We start from the raw sequence: 20633 nt of genomic DNA on the forward strand, positions 1-20633 counted from the left end.
GGGTGGTAGTAAGAGACTCATGGTACAGTACAACTAACACGGGTGGTAGTAAGAGACTCATGGTACAGTACAACTAACACGGGTGGTAGTAAGAGGGAAGTGCACCTGAGACAATCGAGGCCCAACAGAAAAAAAATGAGCAATCTCATCCCAAAGAACCAAAGCCAAACAAAACACTAAATCAAGGAATCAAAGAAGCTCAAGTAACTAGAAATACACTTGTATAGAGCACCACTGCTATACAAGATACCTGGCCAACAAACTGGACATGCAAGCCTGTAACATTTGGGTGAGATCTTGAGAGTTGCCCCCCCCCAACTACTGCTACGTGTGGGCAAAAGCACTGCGCACCAAGACTAGACAGACGGTAAGTTACTTACTAAGTATAATCTGTAATGCTGTTTGAAGGAGAAATGCTAAATAAAGCAGCGAGCACATAAACCATATAGAAAAAAAAGGCAAAAAGAGCAAAGTGAAAACAGAAATGAAACAACAACAAAAACTCCCTCTAAAATCTAAGGTATGACCAAAATATGCCTGGTTGTCAGCACTGGTGGTAAGCAAAGAAGTTCAAGGTCAGGCTGGGGTATGGAGTGAGACCTTGTCTTAAAATGGTAAAATCCAGTATATTGGAAACAAAAGTGGGGCAGGCACAACAGAGAAAGCACCTCTGATGTTAAAGTTTCCTAGAATGGAGAAGGATGGCTATTAGAGACAGAAGATCGTCTAGCTCATGATTCTCTTCTTCCAGATAGCCTGGTTCTCTCTTAGGTTTTAACAAACCAGAAACTACCATCCTTCTGGATAGTGAGCCAGACATTCAGATAAAACCAGTGAGCAAAACTCTGAGACCATGAAATGTACTTAAGGAATTGGGATTTTTTGCTCAAGCTGTTAAGATGAAAGTTCAAGAGGAAAAGAAACAAAGAAAAATAGCAAAAATCAGATGGTCAACAGAGACACATGTAGCATCTACTTTAAAACTAAAACCTACCCTTGGTTCTGACACTTTTCCATCACACAGTCAAGCAGCAGAAAAGATGAAAATGTAACTGCTTTTACCATTGGTATAATCACAATAATTTGGATTCCTCAAACAATGTTACTTACAAACTTGTTAAAATATATTATTGTTTTTTACTTTGTTGGTTTCTTTGTTTCGTTTTGTTTTTTTCCGAGACAGGGTTTCTCTATGTAGCCCTGGCTGTCCTGGAACTCACTTTGTAGACCAGGCTGGCCTCGAACTCAGAAATCCGCCTGCCTCTGCCTCCCAAGTGCTGGGATTAAAGGCGTGGGCCACCACCACCCGGCTGGTTTCTTTGTTTCTAACATATGGTCTATGTAGCCTGGCCTGGCCTGGCCTAGAACTTCTTTATGCAGCCCATTCTGGTCTCAAATTCACAGTTGTCCTCTGCCACCAGAAACCACAGGCATTACAGTGTCATCTAGTCTGGTCTTTAGAAACTTAACACTATACATGAAATAGTAAATCAAGAAAGTCCCCAGAGGCAGGGCCAGAATTTCCATAGAGTGAGTAATGAAAACGGAAATTAGTCTTGGCATACACTTATAAGCCCAGCCCTGGAGAGACAGGATAGTTAGTTCTAGGCTGGCCAACTTACAATATTTAGATAACTGCAGACTAGCTGGATACTACAGAACCATCTCAAGAGGAAAAAAAAAAAGCAAAAAGCAAAAAACTGTGCGTGAGCTACACAGGCCTTTAAGACAAGTTCAATGCCAGGACTAAAGAGCAGCCTGCAAAGGACTGGTGGTGTCGCCTGGTAGTAGAGTGCTCTACGTGCACAAGGCCAAGACCCAGTACTAGGGAAAAAGTGTGGTGCTACACATCTATAATCCCAACATCCAGCAGGCAGAGGCAAGGGGCACCAAGACCAGCCCTGGCAAAATGCTAGCTCAAATATAAAGAATTGAACAAATTTTTAAAATATAATTAAATATATATAGGATGGCCATGAATATAAACAGATAAAGCAAGACTACCAGAACTTTGCTACTCAATCATTTCACTGACATGCAATTGCTGTTGAATTACAAAAATAATCTCATAGAATTTATAGTAATTAAGACAAAAGTGAACAATAACCAGGACAGGAGAAAACAAAATAAAGGTGAATTTTTTTTTACTGATTTACAAGTATCAAAATGATACAAGAAAAATGTGCTATGACTTTTGATTTTTACTTGACAGGACTGGAAGCCCCACCCCTCCTCTGAGCAGCAGTACTCCACGGGCTGGTAAAGGGAGCAGCATTTACCACTCTCTGCTTCCTGCCTGTGGACACACTTCTCCATAACTGTGAGCTAAAATAAAACCTTCATTCTAGAAGCTGCTTCTTGCCAAGTATTTGGCCTCAGCAATGAGAACATAATTCATACAGAGGACTTTAGAAAATGAGAAGAGCCAGGCAGTGGTGGTGCACGCCTTTAATCCCAGCACTTGGGAGGCAGAGGGAGGCGGATTTCTGAGTTTGAGCCCAGCCTGGTCTACAGAATGAGTTCCAGACAGTGAGAAACCCTGCCCCAAAAAACCAAAAAATAAAAAGAAAGAAAATGAGAAGAAAAGTACTTATGAGCATGCCAAAAGAACACACAGCGTACACTCTCAACAAGTTTTCACTGCAGATACACCAATGCAGTAATCCTCCTGCCTCAGACTCCTAAAGGCTGATTTACAGGTATGTACCACAACATCCTGGCTTGGTTTTTGTCTTCAGATAGGATCTCACTCCCTACCATACTGAGGCTGACCAGGAATTCTCGGTGTATTGTTTATAGCAAGAACTACCATCAATTGCCCCAAATGTTTGGATTTCAGGCCCTCACCAGGACCAACTTCCAGGTTATCTTTACTTAAAACCCTGCTGTCATACTGAATTTGAGGAATCACAACATTTAGTACTCCACTTGTTCTACTCCTAATCAATAACATTTACTGAGCCCCATCCCAGGCTCTCTGCTAAGTTTTCCAATTTTATCACCCAATTTCCTTAACTGCTTTACAGAGATTCTCAATTACTGAAATCATACTAGTTTACAGATAATAAAACTTAATGACACACACATAATTGGTTGTGCAGTCACTATAACTCAGAGGTACTTCAAAGTACTAATCAAATTTTTAAAAATTCTTGCTTATTACCTAACTTTTCAAGTTAATGCGGTCCTTCATTCAGTAAAAAACAAAAATCATAACAAAAAACCCATTGCCTGATTTATGAATATATCATAATGTTGCCCAATCAAGTAGGTTACTAACTCCCTAAGAAGTAACGTCCATAATACAAGCATGAAGAAAGAGATTATCTCCTACCTACAATATTTTACTACTATATTTACAATGTCTCCCATATGTGCATTAAGTACAAATGCGCATGGTCCTTCATTTATACTGTCAATCAGTAAATCAGTCATAGCTCCTCTTGTACCAATGACAAAGGACTAAACTCAAAGTGCCATTACAATTTAGCAGCAGAGACTGCTGCAGAACACATTTAGAAACACGGGGGAATATTCTAAGTTTTAGAATATATGCTTTTAATGTGATAAACCATTTGCATTCCTGCAATTAAAATGCCAATTCTAAAAATGAAACCACCAACATTTTTATTTAGAAAAAGATGTAAATACATTAAAATACCACTCAAGTGTTTTACTTCAAAGAAAAAAAGTCAGGGCAATGTCTTGCACAGCCCTGCCGCGTTCAAAACTTTCAGTAGTTTCCAACTGCCTACTCTTTGGTTCAAATATACCACATTTGAGATCTGTGTCATACAGCCCATCTTTCTCCCACCTTTAAAACTAAAGGAAATTTTAAAACGCCTCCTTCTCCAAAAATCATACATATTGCTGTTCTTTCATCTCACAACTTTTTCTGTTCAAAAATGCCATTTTAAACACTCATTATCTGGGGATACAGAACTGGACTATGGACAAATAAGCAGAGGGCCCTAAAGTCAAGCCCTAAATCTCAAAATTCAATACAAGGGGGCTGGCAAGATGGCTCAGTGGGTAAGGTCCTGAGTTCAAATCCCAGCAACCACATGGTGGCTCACAACCATCTCTTGTGTCTGAAGACAGCTACAGTGTACTTAGGTATAATAATAAATAAATCTTAAAAAAAAAAAAAAAACCCTCAATACAGACAACCAGCTCCTAGTACACTAGTAAACTATCTGGTCCTTGGCGTGTTGGGCATGTGAACAGACACTGCTGCTGAAGGCAGGCACAAGGCATGGGTCAGAGGACGCTCCCTCCCGCAGCCCTCACCTGGCAGGCAGGCACTCTTTCTGTCTGCTGCTACACAGGTCCCTCCACTCGCACCGAGTGAACGTGGGGTGAACATGGAGTGAATGTGGGGCTACAGACACTTGCCATCACACCTGTTGCATTTATTAACTTGCTACAGGGTTTCTCTGTGTTGTCTTGGCTGTCCTGGAACTCACTCTGTAGGGAAGAGCAGGCTAACATCAAACTCAAGAGATCTGCCTGCCTCTGCCTCCCAAGTGGTGGGACTAAAGGTGTGCGCCACCACCACTTGGCTGTTATTCATGTCTTTCTTGATTTAGCCACTGTCCTAATTTGCTGTCCTGTTGCTGTGATATGAAACATCATCACCAAAATCAATTTGGGGAGGAAAGGATTTAGTTCATCTTATACTTCTTGGTCCCAGCCCAGCTGTGGGAATCAAAGCAGAAGGGAGAAGGAATGCTGTCTACCTAGCCCCCGTGCTCGCTCTCTGGCTCACACAGCTAGCTTTTCATCCTGCCTGGAAACACACATCACTCAGACAGACTGGACTGGGCCTTCTTCATCAATCAGCAATCAAGAGACTGCCCCACAGACATGCCCATGGGCCAATCCAATCTAGACAATTCCCCAACTGAGATTCCTTCTTCCTAGGTGACTCTAGTTTATGTTGACAAAAAAAAAAAAAAAAAAGCTAACCAGTCTAAACACCATTTATAAAAATGTATCCCCTTGAGAGGACTGGAGAGATAGCTCAGCATCTAAGAGCCTTTGCTGCTTTTACACAGAGCCTAGACCATGTTTCCAGAACCCACCCGGTGGTTCATATGAGTCCTAACAACCACACTGTGGCTCACAACCATTCGTAACTCCCGTTCTTAGGGGATCAGAGGCCCTCTTCTGATCTCCATGGGGACCAGGCATGCGTGTGATGTACACATATGTACCTTATGTACACACATGTACAGGTAAGACAGTCATACACATAAATACATCTTAAATTTATTACCTTTGCAAAAATCTAGGGCCCTTATGAACTATGTACTTCCCTGCACATTTCAATAAAAGTTAAAAGGATTCATATCTATATTACTCCTTTCAGCATGCTACCTGGCTTCAGTCTACATTTGTGAGACACAGAAAGTCTCTTGTCCAATGGTAGTTTACTCTCACACAACTCTGTTATGCATATAATCTTTACAAGCTAATAAGGAACTACCCGAGGGACAGTATATTACAGAGCGTCTAGCTTCTGTCTTGGGCTGTTTGCTGTGGTGGCACAGCAGTGGTGTTTATTGGATAGGGTTTCACTAACAGAACACCACAGGCCTAGAACTTCCCAAGTAAAGCTCAGACTGCCTTCCAACCAGGATCCTTCCACCATGACCTCCTCGGTGCTAAGACTCTAAATGTATCTTACAGTAAAAATAAGCTATCACTAACTATCTTTAAGTGATAGATAGCCCTTACACGTAGGCAGCTTTATATATTATACATTCTTGATTCTTAATGCAAAGATAGACCTACCTTTATGCTTAAAATAAAATTTAAATATTACTTTTAAAACTCAGATCAACAGACACCTGAATTAACTTGTTACAAATTATCATGGTATCTTATTTCACAAGATATACAATCAAAAAATTTACTTTTTGAATCTTACTTTCCATATTCTATCAGTTTCTCAAACGGCCTTATTGTATAATGAAGAGCCTTTTGCATGAAACATCAAGGTAAATATTCTGTTTACAAATATATGTGATCCACGAACAATCCAAAATAATTGTCTTACGGAGTCATAAAAACCGTTATCATACATACACTTGTTGAAGGGGTACTACTAATTAGCAACATTCTTTCAAAATACTCTAGTCTATTAGGAAGAAAGGGACAAGACTCAATGTATCCCCAAACCTAACTCCAGATCCTCGAAGTTCAAAATGAAAAAGACGGACTCCAGTAGGAAAACTGCCAAGAAAATGATTTCATGAAGGCCGCCCCTCCCAATCCCACTAACACACCATACCCAACAGACCACCATCAGGGCTCAATGGTGGGGAGGATGGTCTTTAATAAGCACTAGTCTACAGCTGGTCACAAGGTCAACAAATACATCTGGGCTGACCAATAAGAACTAGAGAGCTTCAATGCCAAGCTCAGCTAACTATAGCATCCCAAGGAGAGCTGTATAAAGCAGGGATGTTCTCTAGCTACACACTACTTAAGAAGAACTGATGTACAAACTTAGCCACTGTAGGTGACAATCACCCAGAGCTGTTCCCTTCCCTCTCACCGTCACTTTAGGACTGGCTGGGAGATCCCAGTGTCCCTCATTGTATTTCAAAATAACAATACCTAGGCTCCAGCCTGGATTTCTGATTCAACAGATCGGGAGGGGGCCCAGATCTTACAGCTTCCACTCAATGCTGGAGAACACCTGCCCCCCAAAGGAACAAATGTAGAAAAACAGCAGTGTTTCAGGTGACACAGGCCTCCCCATTGTGACCAACAATTTTCTGTGATGTAACAAGATGACTTCAGACGTTAGGGAAGTCCTCAGCGATTAGAAGATACATCATGCTAAGATGCAATGTTCTTTGCAGGCCTTACTTCCAACCTCCTGGCATTAACTAGTCCTGTGTGTCTTCTTTCTTGGACAGAAGTTAAGCCCTGGGCAGTACCAGGAAGCACAAAACAATTCGAATGCCTACTGCAATTGTTCAAGTAGTCCCAAGCACTGAGGTATCCCTTAGGGTGAAAGTCCCCTGCATCAGTGTGCGACAGCTATTCGCCATTCATGACTATCTGTTGAGTCTGTTGAGTGATGACTGTCTGGTGGGGCTTAATCATACAATGGCTTACCACACTTTCACTCCAGCAAACCGCGATTGTCAGTCTCTACTTACACTAACAAACTGAATGTCATCTTCGTTTTCATCCGTGGTAGACTCTGATGCCTCGGGCCCAGCTGGTGGGACAGATTCTATTATCTATAAACAAAAGCCAAAACATGCTTATCTATTCGGCCACAAGATCGCAGGAAGAAATTCTCCCCAAAAGGATCGATTAAAGACAAAAGCCCCGGAGGGGAAGCAGCAGGACCAAGCGGAAATCCAGCCCAGGGAACTGCATGGAGGAGGCCAGGCGTGCTAAGCCGTCTTGGAGCTGCAGAGACCTAGCCTCCCAGGCAAGCTGCCACAATTCCCCTCCCCGCCTCCTACAGGGGCAGGGATGCAGGCTCTAAACCCCCGGGGTCGGGGATGCAGGCTTCAAATACAAGGCCAGCCTGCCTCCAATCCCCTCTCACCCTCCGGGCTGCGGCTGCTTCGGCTAGGGCGGCCAGGGGCTGGGGGCGGCCGGACCGCCATTGTTGAGGACTCCACGCAGACCTGCACCAGGCCGGAGGCCCCGCACTCGCCCGGGGCCGCCGCCCGGATGAGCCCGAAGCTGAGAAGACAAACCAAACCTTTCGGGGTTGGGCTCGGCGGAGCCAAGGCCCGGGCCGCCACCACTCACCTCCGGCCCTGGGTCTCCCATTTCTCCCACGACCTGTCAGCACCACGCTCCCGCCGCCGCTGCTGTTCCCGACGCCGCCGCCACGACTTCCCTCTCGCCCGGCGCCGCGCGACCCGCCCTGCGTGAGCGCCCACGCAGCTGACGCCTCAGGCCGCGGGGACGCCAAGCTGCCGGACCCCAAGCGCGGCCTCACTGCCGCTAGCTTCCAGCGCCGCTTTGTACGCTCCCCGCCTTCCTCCCGCCCCGCGAGGGATTCTGGGAGTTGTAGTTTCCGCCGGTCTCGAGGCTGACGACCGCGTGGCGGGGAAAGGTAGCTAGGATCCGGAGCTCGGCGCTCACCTGCATCTCCGGAAGATGGCAGGAGAAGGTGGCGAGGGTCTTGATGTAGTTTTGAGTCCACGCCAAATCTCGTTCCGCTGCCGCCTTTCACTTAGAGACACTGACAGGAAAAGAGCCCCTCTGGCAACAAGCAAGGCAGATGAAAACATGGAAGACTTTTTCCTCCCAATTACATCCTGGCAAAGCAAGGGCAAGAGCTTATATATGGCGTTCCCGAGAGGTCATTAATTCTCGCAGAAGTCTCACAAAGGGGCTTCCTTGTTGTCCACAGGTTCCTGTAAACTAAAAGAAGCATTACTGATAAGGTTCCAGAGGGCTGCCCCTAGCCTTTCCTGCTTCTCCCTTGTTCTTTTCAGCCTAGGTTGAGTTGGTAGGTTAATTACTTGGAGAGTGGAACACAAAGGTGTGGGCAAAACAGTCCTAGTAATGTCAGTTAACCCTTTCAGACCATTAGTAATCATACTGCTATGAAAGCAATGCTCAGTGGTCTTTGTTTCGGGCCAGAAGGATCGATGGATCGATGGATGGATGGATAGGTTTAAGTGAAGTCCAAGACCTGAAGCACTTGAGCTACTCAATCTCTCTCATGTTTTCTATCTCCCGGTGCTAGTAAGTATTCAGTCTCACTCAAGGACCAGAGAGAAGAGCAAGGAGTAAAGCTGGAGTCCAGAGTTCAACGGGAAAGTAAAAGCAGCTAAATCCCAGTGGTATAATGTAATTTTTCAAGATACATTTGAACCCTTATAAAATAAAACGGAGCAGGGCTGGTGGTGGCGCACGCCTTTAATCCCAGCACTTGGGAGGCAGAGGTAGGCAGATTTCTGAGTTCAAGGCCAGCCTGGTCTACAGAGTGAGTTCCAAGTCAGCCAGGAATACACAGAGAAACCCTGTCTCGAAATATCAAAAAAAAAAAAAAGAAACCCTGTCTCAAAAAACAAAACAAAAGGAAACCCTGTACCAAAAAACAAAACAAACAAAAAAGGTTAAATAGATATTTCCTTTGTCAGTTGCAGTTAGCTACCCTTCTGTGAATGTCAAATGGTTCCGTCCTTACTGACAGGGTTTGGAGCCTGTGTAGGGTTTAGGGGAGGAGCTAGAGACTTTTTATATAAGCAAAATTGAAAATTGGACCTGTGATAGAGCGCTCTCTCTCTCTCTTCCCCTCCTCCTCTCTCTCTCCCTCTCCCCCTCCCTTCTCTTCCCCCTTGTCTGGGGTCAGAGATTGGGCTTGCAGGAGCAACAGAGAAGCAGCTGGCAGGACACAGGTAAAACAGTATTCTAGAAAAGAGAGCTAAGGAGCCCTCTTGGGTTTGGAGGAGCTAAAGAAAAAGGTAGACTGGCTTGGAAGAATGACACAGATGGAGATTTCTGAAAAGCCAGCAGTTTCATTGTAGAATCGTAGAATCGGGCTTGTAAATAGATGTTTTGTATATGGTTCAGAAAATAAAGTTACCTCTCTGAGTGAGCTAGAAGGGTTTTTTTTTTATACCTCCTGTGTCTTTATTGGTATAAAGATGAGATAATTTAAATGGTTACACTGTGTGGAACACCATGACAGTGGATGAGGAATCCTGTAAGACCCTAGTGTTGGCAGAAATATTACTTGCAGGAAAGACAAATCCATAACCAGAATAAGGATCTATTCCACCAAAGTCAAAGTGTTCTCCTTTCCATGGAGGAAGTGAAGTGGTCCAATATAGTCCAGCTGCTGAAAGATCCTGACAGAATGTAAAAGGTCACAGAAGCCCTGAAATTGGCAAAATAGATTTCATTGTTAGCAGAACTAGCTTCACTGATTTAGAGAAATAGAGGTGCACAATCCTCTGGCCACTCCTAGAACCCGTGTGTCTGCCAGTGTTTCGACTGTTCCTTGTGTGTGCCCACTGATGTGTGCCCACTGATGAAGCCCATTACCAGGTGTTTGTGATATTGGTTGCTGAGGAAGAGTCGGAAAATCTCCCCAGCAACCACAGCTGGGGCCAATCCGGAGTTGCAGCACCTGCACCAGACTCTTTCCTTGTACCCCTCCCATACCCATTTCTTGAGAAATCAATCATTTTAGAATAGACATTGTTTAGATCTGGAAATCCCCTACTCCCTCCTTCTCCTTTCCCCCCTGAGGGCCTATAAAAACTGGGACCCCTTTCCCCTCGGGGTCGACTCCTCTACCCTTGCGTGGGATATGAGTTGTCCCCAGAGCTCTGGCTTTCCCCGAATAAAGCCTCATGTGATTTGCATCAAGCTTGGTCTCTTGTGAGTTCTTGGGAGTCCCCTATTATCCCGAGACTTGAGTGAGGTTCTCCCTTCAGAGGTCTTTCACTGCCAACAGGAAATGCTACCTGGGGAATGATGCTATGTCTGCAACTCTGTTGCTCTCTAATGTTGGGAGATCTGCCACCTCAGGAAGTCCACGTTGTAGAGCCCATGCTTAAACCCCATCTCTGCCACCATGGCCACTTTGTTCATGGGCCCATGAGATAATGACAGGGATGGAGGGATGGCTGCAGAAAGAAGCTAACTGTCCTCAGAACAGGACTCTATCTACTTGATTACTATGACTGTTGGCATGGGACACAAATGTCCCCACATCCTCTGCCCTTTTGGAGAGATCTGTCCACATACTTCTTCCCCAGATGTCTTTTTCACTAATTTTCCAATCATGCTCTTTCCAAGTCCCTGACCATCCAGTGTATCATCGGCTATATCCCGTAAATCAGTAAGCAGTCACACATCTGGCCATTTCTCCTTCTAAACAAAATGTATGACCACATGTGCTGCCCGAAGTTCTGCCCACTATGAGTAACCTTCACTGGTATTTTTCAGGGTTCTCCCAGAAATGGGTTGTAATGCTGCAACTGTCCACTTCTGGGTGGTGCCTGAATACCATGTAGTACCATCAGTAAACTAGGCCCTAGTCTTCTCTTCCCCAATTAATCAATCATAGGCACACCCCATCAGGCTATACACTTGGCATCAATAACGGGAATAGAAAGCATTGGCACTAGATCCACTTCTTCATGTAACTTGCTTGTGCCCCCAAGGCCTACTAGGACTCAACTCTATACATACCTCTTCCATTTGATAATAGAATACTGCTGTGCACACCTTACTGTATTTCTTGTTGGGTCAGATAATACATCACAATGTCCCAGGATCCAATCTGAGAGAGGCGAGCCAAGATATAGACTGCCTGATGGTTTGAGGTTGAATTTCTTTTATTCTGCCAGAAATAAACCTCTTTATTCATTTAAGGAGGTAGGGTTGGAAAGTGTAGAACAAGGTAAGTTTTCCTACAGGGATTAGGAGTGACAACTGTACCAGGCACATCTAAACAATGATTGCAAGTCTGGCGATGAGAACAGGTGAACACCAGCAAGCCGAGTGAGGGGAAATTATGCTCACCAGGGGATACAGAAAGAAGGCCATGCCTTCTTGAGGCAGGAGAGAATCCAGATGGGAGGCTGCTTTGCATAAGATCAGTGGAGGCTGTGGCTTGTGAGAGTAGTTCTGGCATATGTTTCAAAGATGGCTACTGTACAAGCTGTATAGGTTAAGCAATAGTGTCTAAAACAAGACTCTACTATTACTGGGTTATAGATCTACTAAGGAGTTGGCTCTTGGGGTTGAAGAGAAAGTGTAAAAGTGATCCATTGGTTGTTCCAGTGGGGCCCTCATGTACCCATTGGAGTACGTTATTGGAAAATAAAATTATATCCTGCACAGGTAAACATAGTAATTGCATAGATTGGCAGCTACTGGAGGATTATAAATAAATCCTGATTCATAATTATCTTGATTATACATACTTGGTTTTTTAAGTTTTATCAAGAACAGTCCTATATATTAAGAGAACACTAATTTTTTAAAAAATATTTTTATTGATTCTTTGAAAATGTCATATCATGTATTTTGATCATATTCATCTCCAAGTTCCACTTCAACTCTGTAGCCTTCTGTCTCAGTTAGGATTTTACTGCTATGAGAGACACCATGACCAAGGCCACTCTTGTAAAGGACAACATTTAATTGGGCCTGGCTTACAGGTTCAGAAGTTCAGTCCATTATCCTCAAGGCAGGAGCATGGCAGCATACAGGCAGACATGGTGCAGGAGGATCTGAGAGTTCTACATCTTCATCTGAAGGCTGCTAGGAGAAGACTGGGTTCCAGACAGCTAGGATGAGAGTCTTAAAGCCCAGGTTAAGTCCGCCAAGTCTAACTTTGGTTGCCCAGATACTCTTAGATGTGGATCCAAACTCAAGAGCATGGTCAACCTACCAGGATTCACACTCTTAAAGAAAACAGACTCTCCCTCTCTCAGCAATTATCAATTACCAATAGTTCCTAGACTAAGGGTAGAACCTCATGCCCACCTCCCACCTCCCACCTCCCACCTCCCACCTCCCACCTCCCACCTCCATGCTGGGATTTTGTCTAATTTGAGCTTAGATGGAGCTGGTGCATGCTGTCTCAGCCATTGAACTCATATGTGTAACTGGCCTGTTACATCTGGAAAACATTATTGCCTTGTGGTAATACACCTCCTTTGGCTCTTACAATCTTCCTGCCCCATCTTTCATCATTATCACTGAATCCTGGGGGGAAGGGATGTGATACTGATGTCCAATTTCAGGGCTAAGCACTCTGATGTCTTTTATTTACTGCATATTTAACCAGGTTATTGGATCTCAGTTAATCATTCACTGAAGAAAAAAAAAAAAACTCAGTTGAAGGTTGAGAGATGCAGTGATCTACAGATCTAGTGATAAGACATTAGGAGTTGATTACATTCTGTGTTCATTCCTCAGAACAGAAGTAGATCCTCCCTTAGAGTCTAAGACCTATCTAGCCCCTGATATTGCCCCTGATAATAGTGTCAGGTGTCTAGCCGAGCATGGTGGTGCTCGCCTTTAATCCCAGCACTCGGGAGGCAGAGGCCGGCAGATTTCTGAGTTCGAGGCCAGCCTGGTCTACAAAATGAGTTCCAGGACAGCCAGAGATATACAGAGAAACCACCCTGTTTTGAAAAACCAATAATAATAATAATAATAATAATAATAAATAAATAAAATAAAATAGTGTCAGGAGTTGGTTCATACTTGTTATTCAGTCTCCTTAAATCCAATCAGAAAGTGTTTGCTTATTCGACATGATTCATCCACTTTTGCAACAGTAGGCTTATCATGCCAGGCAGATTGTCACTGGAACTCACTAGGCTCCCAACTGTAGAAGAACGAACATTATTTTTCTCCTCTGGTTGGCATGCATAGCACCTTCCAACATTATGAAAGCTAGTCAGTAAGTAGGGGTGAAGGTTCCATGTTCTGTGACTCAAACGTGTGTTGTCTTTTGCCATAGGGCTTCAGGAGGGTAACCAAACCCAATCCTTTAGTCTCTATATTAGGAGGGAGGTATTCTATATTCTATAATGTTTGGGGCTGTATAAGACCTCAGTGGACAACTCCAAAAGAAATAACCTATTGCTGGCACTGAGCTTGTATGTGTTGATCTGTGGTGTCTAGTAGGAGCATTGCTCCGTCGTTATAGAATGATTCCATTTAAACTCTTGTTACATATGTGTATGTGCATCCTTTAGAGAGCTTCTATAATAGATTTCTTTGTGACCTTTTCAAAAGACCTTTCGAGTTAGTTATCCTGCTCTATTTCCCCCCACATCTTGCCCTCTCACCTGCGCCATTATTCCCTTTTCATCTTTCATATTGCTACATTCTTTTTCTTTCTTTTGAAAGATTCCTCATCTTTTATTAGTCTCCTGACCTCTAAAAATTTTATTTTATTTTATTTTTAAATTTTTTTTTGGTTTTCCAAGACAGTGTTTCTCTGTATAGCCCTGGCTGTCCTGGAACTCACTCTGTAGACCAGGCTGGCCTCGAACTCAGAAATCTGCCTGCCTCTGTCTCCCAAATGCTGGGATTAAAGGAAGAATTTTCAAATGAAACAAATATATCTACAACTCAAAACTAGCATCCACACAAGAAAAAACATTTGACCTTTGTCTTTTCAGACTTGGGTTACATCAGTCATGATGATGACTGATTTACCTGCTATTTTTTTAATTATTAATAACTAACTTTTCTTAACATCCGAATAAGATTTATTGTGTAAATATATAACATTTTAAATCCATTATCAATCATTATTACCAATTGATACACATCTGGGTAGTTTCCATTTCCTGGTTATTGTGAATGGAGCATGGGTGAACAAGTATCTCTGTAATAGGATACAGAATCCTATTGGACATATGCCCAACAGTGGGATAGTTGGATCATGTGGTAGATCTAATTCTAGCCTTGGGGGAACTTGTACACTGATTTTCATAGAGGCTGTACCAGTTTACACTACTACCAGCAATGGATAAGTGTTTCATTTTCTTCACTTCCATTCAAGCATCTGTTGTCAGGTGTTTTTGTTCTTTCATTTGGAGAATAGGGTGTATGAGTACTGTATTCACCTCATTTCCATCTGTCTCTACCTCCCCAAGGTCCCCTGGGTCCTCCCTCATACTCCTCTCAAATTCCTGACCTTTTTTTTAATTATTGTTTTACACAAACATACACATTCACACCACTACCAACAACAACAACAACAAAACAGCCCACTGGGTCCACGTGGTGATAGTCTTGTACATATATACTTAGGGCTCATCATTTGTTGATGTGTTTGTTTGTTGTTCTTGTTATCTTAGCCATTCTTTCTGGTATACAACAAACAGCATCTTAAATTAGTTTTGACTCGCATTTCCTGGGTCAAGGATGTTGAACATTTTAAAAACTATTTCTTGAACATTTTGTATTTCATCTTTTGAGAACTTTTCACTTGGTGCCTTGCCCCAATTTTTAATCAGCTCATACATTTTCTTGGTTAGGTTTTCAAGTCCATTGTATATTCTACATACAGATTTTGCCGGGTGTATACGTTTTTTTCCTGTACTGCAGGCTGTCCCCTCACTGCAATGGTGCTGCCCTTTGTTGTACAGAAATTCTCTCTTTTTCTTTGGTCATGTTTCTCAACTATTGGTTTTATCACTTGCCCTACAGAGGTCCTGTTCACGAAGTCCATTTCTGTGCCTATAAAGTTCAAACATATTCCTTCCTCCCTGCTACCGCATCAGGTGCAGGGTATTACATTGAGGCCCTCAATACATGTACAATTGAATTTTATGCAGGCTGACCAAGAAGGACCTAATTTAATTATTCTGCATGTAGCTTTCTAGTTGAACCAGCACCATTTACTGAGGATGGTGGCTTCTTTTCCCTAGGGCATAGTTTGGCCTTTACATAAAAAAATCAGAGCCGGGCGTGGTGGCGCACGCCTTTAATCCCAGCACTCGGGAGGCAGAGGCAGGCGGATTTCCGGGTTCGAGGCCAGCCTGGTCTACAAAGTGAGTTCCAGGACAGCCAGGGCTACACAGAGAAACCCTGTCTCGAAAAACCAAAAAAAAAAAAAAAAAAAAAAAATCAGGTGACTAAAGATGGGTGGACTTATGTTTGGGTCCTCAGTTACATTCTGTTGATCAATGTGGCTTTTTTTCTGCCAACACCATGATGTATTTAGTCCTATATCTCTGTAGTGTAACTCAAAATCATGGATGGAAATACCTCTACCAGTTCTCTTATTGTTCAGAATTGTTTTGATTATACTGGGTTTTTATGTATGTCTGTTTCCATATGAAGTTTAAAAATATTTTAAAATTTTTGATGGGGATTGCACTGAATATGTAGATTGTTTTTCATAGGATGACCACTTTCACGATATTAATCCTATGATTCTATGAGCACAGGAGGTCTTTCCACCTCTGATATCTTCGTCAATTTCATTCTTCGGTGTATAGTATATTATAAGACTTTAACTTCCTTGATTAGATTTGTTCCAAGATTTTTGTGAGCCAATTATGAATGGATTGCTTCCCTGATTTCTTTCTCAGAGTGTTTGTTGTTAGCCCATAGGAAGGCTACTGATTTTGTGTATTCATTTTGAATCCTGCTACTTGATGACTGTATTTATCATCTGTAGGAGTTTTCAGATAGAGACTTTAGGGTCTTTTATGTATAGAATCACCAGCATCAAATAAGGATGCATTTGTTTCTTACTTTGTTAAATGTCTCTCCCTTATCTCCTCACTTGTCCTGTTTCTATAGGTAAGGACAGGAGTGGGGAGAGTAGACATCTGTGCTTTGTTCATAAGTTTAGTAGAAATTCTTTAAGTTCTCCAATTAGCATGATATTGGGGATGGGCATTGTCACATATTGCCTTTATTAATGTGATATGTGCCCTAATATCTCTACATTCTCCATTAATTTTATCATGAATAGTTGTATTTGTCAAGGGACTCTTCTGCATCTAATGAAATGATCGTGTGCTTCCTGTCCTTGATTCTCTTTGAAATTAGTTTTTTAAAATTGTATATGTATGGGTGTTTGGTCTGAATGTATGTCTGTGTACCACTTGCATGCCTGGTACCTGAGGAGGCCAGGAAAGGGTGTCAGATCCCCTGGTACTGAAGATACAGCTGGCTGTGAAGTGCCATGTACGTGACACGAACTGAATATGGGTCCTCTGAAAGAGTAACCAGGACTCTTAATCACAGAGCCATCTTCCCACTGCTCTTTATTCTCTTTACCTGGTAGACCACATTTCTTGATTTATGCATGTTGGATAATCGCTGCATCTGCAGGATAAAGATGACTTGATCGAAGGGCTTAATCTTTTTGATATGCACTTGATTTCTTTTTTTTTTAATTTTTAATATTTTTATTACATATTTTCCTCAATTACATTTCCAATGCTATCCCAAAAGTCCCCCATAGCGCCCCCCACTTCCCTACCCACCCATTCCCATTCTTTTGGCCCTGGCATTCCCCTATATTGGGGCATATAAAGTTTGCAAGTCCAATGGGCCTCTCTTTCCAGTGATGGCCGACTAGGCCATCTTTCGATACATATGCAGCTAGAGACAAGAGCTCCGGGGTTCTGGTTAGTACATCATGTTGTTCCAACAATAGGGTTGCAGATCCCTTTAGCTCCTTGGGTACTTTCTCTAGCTTCTCCATTGGGAGCCCTGTGATACATCCAATAGCTGACTGTGAACATCCACTCCTGTGTTTGCTAGGCCCCGGCATCGTCTCACAAGAGACAGCTATATTTGGGTCCTTTCAGCAAAATCTTGCTAGTGTATGCAATGGTATGCACTTGATTTCAATTTGCAAGTATTTTATTGAAGTTTTACATTTATGTTCATTAGAGAAACTGACCCTTTATTTTATTTTATTTTATTTTATTTTATTTTATTTTAATTTATTGGTTGGATCTTTGTCTGATCTTAGTATCATGGTAATACTGGCTTCAAAAAGAATTTGGAATTGTTTTCTCCTCTCCTGTATCATGGAATAACTTGAGGAATGTTAGGTTTAGTGCTTCTTTGGAGCTCTACTTGAATTCATTTCTTTATCCATCTGGTCTGGTATCTTTTGTACCTAGAAGATTTTAAATTACGGTCTCTATCTCATTGGGTATTATGGATCTATTTATATTATTTACTTTGACTTGACTTTTCTTTGGAAGGTCATGTAGAGCCATGAATTCATTCATTTCTTTTATATTTTTCAACTTTGTAGAATACAGGTTTTTAAAGTAAGTTCTCACCATTCTCTGAATTTTCTCAGTGTTTTAATTCCATTTCCGAGAAAGACATTTTTTTTTCCCCATCCATTTACTCTAAGGTAGTATCTATTATTGATGGTGAGATATCTTTCTTGGAGGCACCAAAAAGATAAATCCTGTTTTCTAACCCAAGTTGTTGGTATATCTTTGAGGAATTGAGGCCGTTAATATTGAGAGTAATTATTGAACAATGTGTATTAGTTGCTGATTGTCTTAGTTTCTATTGCTGTGAAGATACACCACGATGAAGGCAACTTGTACAAAGCCTTTAATTGCGGGGGGTGGGGCAAATTTACAGTTTCAGAGAATGAGTCCATGACCATCATAGCAGGCAGAGAGCATGACAGTAGGCAGAGATGGCCCTAGAGCAGTATCTGAAAACTTACACGTTAAGACAAAAACTAAGAGGCAGAGAGCAAACTGCAATGAAACCTTAAAGCCCACCCCCTGTGACACACTTCTTACATCAAGGTCAGACCTCTTTCAACACGGCCACCTCTCTTAATCCTTCTCAAACAGTTCCACCAACTGCAGATCCAGCATTCAAACATACGGACCTATTGGGGAAATTCCCATTCAAACCACCATACTGTTATTTTGTTGTGGTGGTGGTGGTGGTATTTTCTTATACCTCTTTTGCATTACTATTCTGCAATCTTTAGGTATTCTCTGTGCTGTTGTGGGAGTGTTAAAATTTCTCTTCAGACTGAAGTATTCCTTCTGGTATCCTCTGTAGAACTGGCTTAGTGGTTATAAATCCATTTTTATTGTTTTTCTTTCTCCTTCAATTGTAACTGTTGATATCTTCATTGGGTATAATAGTTTGGACTAGTATCTCCGGCTTTTAAGAACTCATAGAACATCAGGGCCCTCCTGGTTTTGAAAATCTCCATTGAAAAATCAGGTGCTATTCTGATGGACTTGCCTTTACATGTGACTTTTCTCCCGTTTTCAATATCCTTTCTTTGTTCTGGATATTAGTGTTTTGATTATTTTGTGATGTGGTGAATTTCTTTTTTGATCTAGTCTATCTGGTGTTCTCTATGCTTCATGAAACTTAATAGACATGTCTTTCCTTAGGTTAGGGAAGTTCTCTTTTATAATATTGTTGAAAATATTTTCTGTGCACTTGTCCACAATCTCTTCTCCTTCTTCAATACTTATGGTCCATGGGTTTTTATGGTGTTCGAGAGTTCTTGTACATTTCAGTTGTGTTTTGTTGTTTGTTCGTTTGTGTTTTGATTTAACATTTTCTCTGATAAGGTGATCCAGTTCCTCTATCTTGTCTTCAAGACCTGATATTTTCTCTTCCACTTGATCCAGTCAATTGATGAGAGTTTTCTGAACATTGTATTTGATATCCTAGATTCTTCTAGATTTCCTAGATTTTTGAATTTTGTTTCAGTTTGGTTTTTCTTCTAAGATTCTGTCTCTTTACTAAAATGTATTTTCACATCTTGAATTTGTTTGTTTTTACTTAATTCAACTGTTTGTTTTTGCTTTTGCTTTCACTTCTTTATATACTGTACTCTGAAACTTATATACATTTTTTTTTAGTTTCTTGAAAATATTTATAACTGCTATTTTGAAGTCACCATCTTAAACATCAACTAAGTGGCCTTTCTCATTGAATATTACAACAAGTTACTAGTTTTGGAGGATATTATTTAGGTTACTCATAGTGTTTGCACTTTTGCCTTATGGCCTAAGCATCTGGAGTTGGGTCATTAGTAGTATGCTTTGGTACGGATATCTAGTCTCACCTTTTTTGAGTAGATATTTGTGTCTTTGTTTGCTGTAACTTGTTCATTGAATGGCCAGCTGAATCATGCTTAATATTTAAGTCTTGGGGCAACTCTCTGTTGATGTGTAAATGAGATTCTAGGAGTCTCAGATCAGCTAAGAATAGTGTAACTTCCAAGTTCAGATACAAGCTTTCTGTAGCTAGAAGATGCTTGCTCCAATCGTTAGAAGTCTGTGGAGGGCTCCCTGGTTTCTACAAGGTGGTCCTTGGGTGTCAGGGGCTGAAGTCACAGTGGGAGTGGATGGGAATCACTGGAGGTGGGGCATAGGACACCATACCATCTTCAGGTGGATGTGAGTTGGGTGGAAATCAGGCTGGAATATTCTAACTACAATTGGAAGCACACAATATCATGTTCTCTCTTGGTGTCCTGGTGAATGGGATGGCTGGTGAATGGGTATATTGGCTCTAGGAGTTCCTACTTGGTGTCTGGCTCACAGGACTGCACATAGTCCCCAGGAGCAGGACAGTGGGTAGAGTGGCTGATGGGTGATTAAACATCTCTGAGAGACCCTTCCAAGGCCTGGTCCACGGGATGCCTGTGTTCCCTTGGTAATGTGGTTGTTGAGGCGACTGGTGGATAGGCAGGAAGACTGACTCTTTGGGGGTTCCTAATGGAGATCAGGCTCACAGGCTTACCTCAAAGCCTCCAGGAAGCAGCATAGTGGATGATAAACCTGTTATTTTTAACAGAGGATTTTATTCTTGTTTTATATCAGAGCACTGAATTTTGATTTTTTTATGAATTTTAACAAAATTTTATATATTATATATATATATGTGTGTGTATATCTAACTATTATAAATGTGTGTATATGTACATTTATATATATGTACCTGTCTTAGTTAGGGTTTCTATTCCTGCACAAACATCATGACCAAGAAGCAAGTTGGGGAGGAAAGGGTTTATTCAGCTTACACTTCCATGCTGCTGCTGTTCATCACCAAAGGAAGTCAGGACTGGAACTCAAACAGGTCAGAAAGCAGGAGCTGATGCAGAGGCCATGGAGGGATTTTTTTTT

General features: G+C 42.0%; 1 protein-coding gene across 4 annotated transcripts in view; it reads right to left on the reverse strand.

Moving 5' to 3' along the window:
* Znf451 (zinc finger protein 451) overlaps positions 1–8144 on the reverse strand; it is a 54915-nt gene extending 46771 nt beyond the window's left edge. For 3 of the 4 annotated variants that reach the window (XM_021156863.2, XM_021156724.1, XM_021156988.1), the window contains exons 1-2: positions 7786–8040; positions 7176–7259 (exon numbers count right to left, since the gene is read on the reverse strand). In XM_021156863.2, coding sequence (XP_021012522.1) covers positions 7176–7259; positions 7786–7806 — 105 coding nt within the window. In that variant the 5' untranslated portion in view covers positions 7807–8040. Of the gene's footprint in view, positions 1–7175; positions 7260–7785; positions 8041–8124 lie in introns of those variants that run through there. The other variant, XM_021156802.1, reaches the window with a different exon arrangement.
* Between the last annotated feature and the right edge of the window lie 12489 nt (positions 8145–20633).

Source organism: Mus caroli, chromosome 1 (assembly GCF_900094665.2).
Source record: "Mus caroli chromosome 1, CAROLI_EIJ_v1.1, whole genome shotgun sequence".
In the NCBI taxonomy this organism is placed as follows: domain Eukaryota; kingdom Metazoa; phylum Chordata; class Mammalia; order Rodentia; family Muridae; genus Mus; species Mus caroli.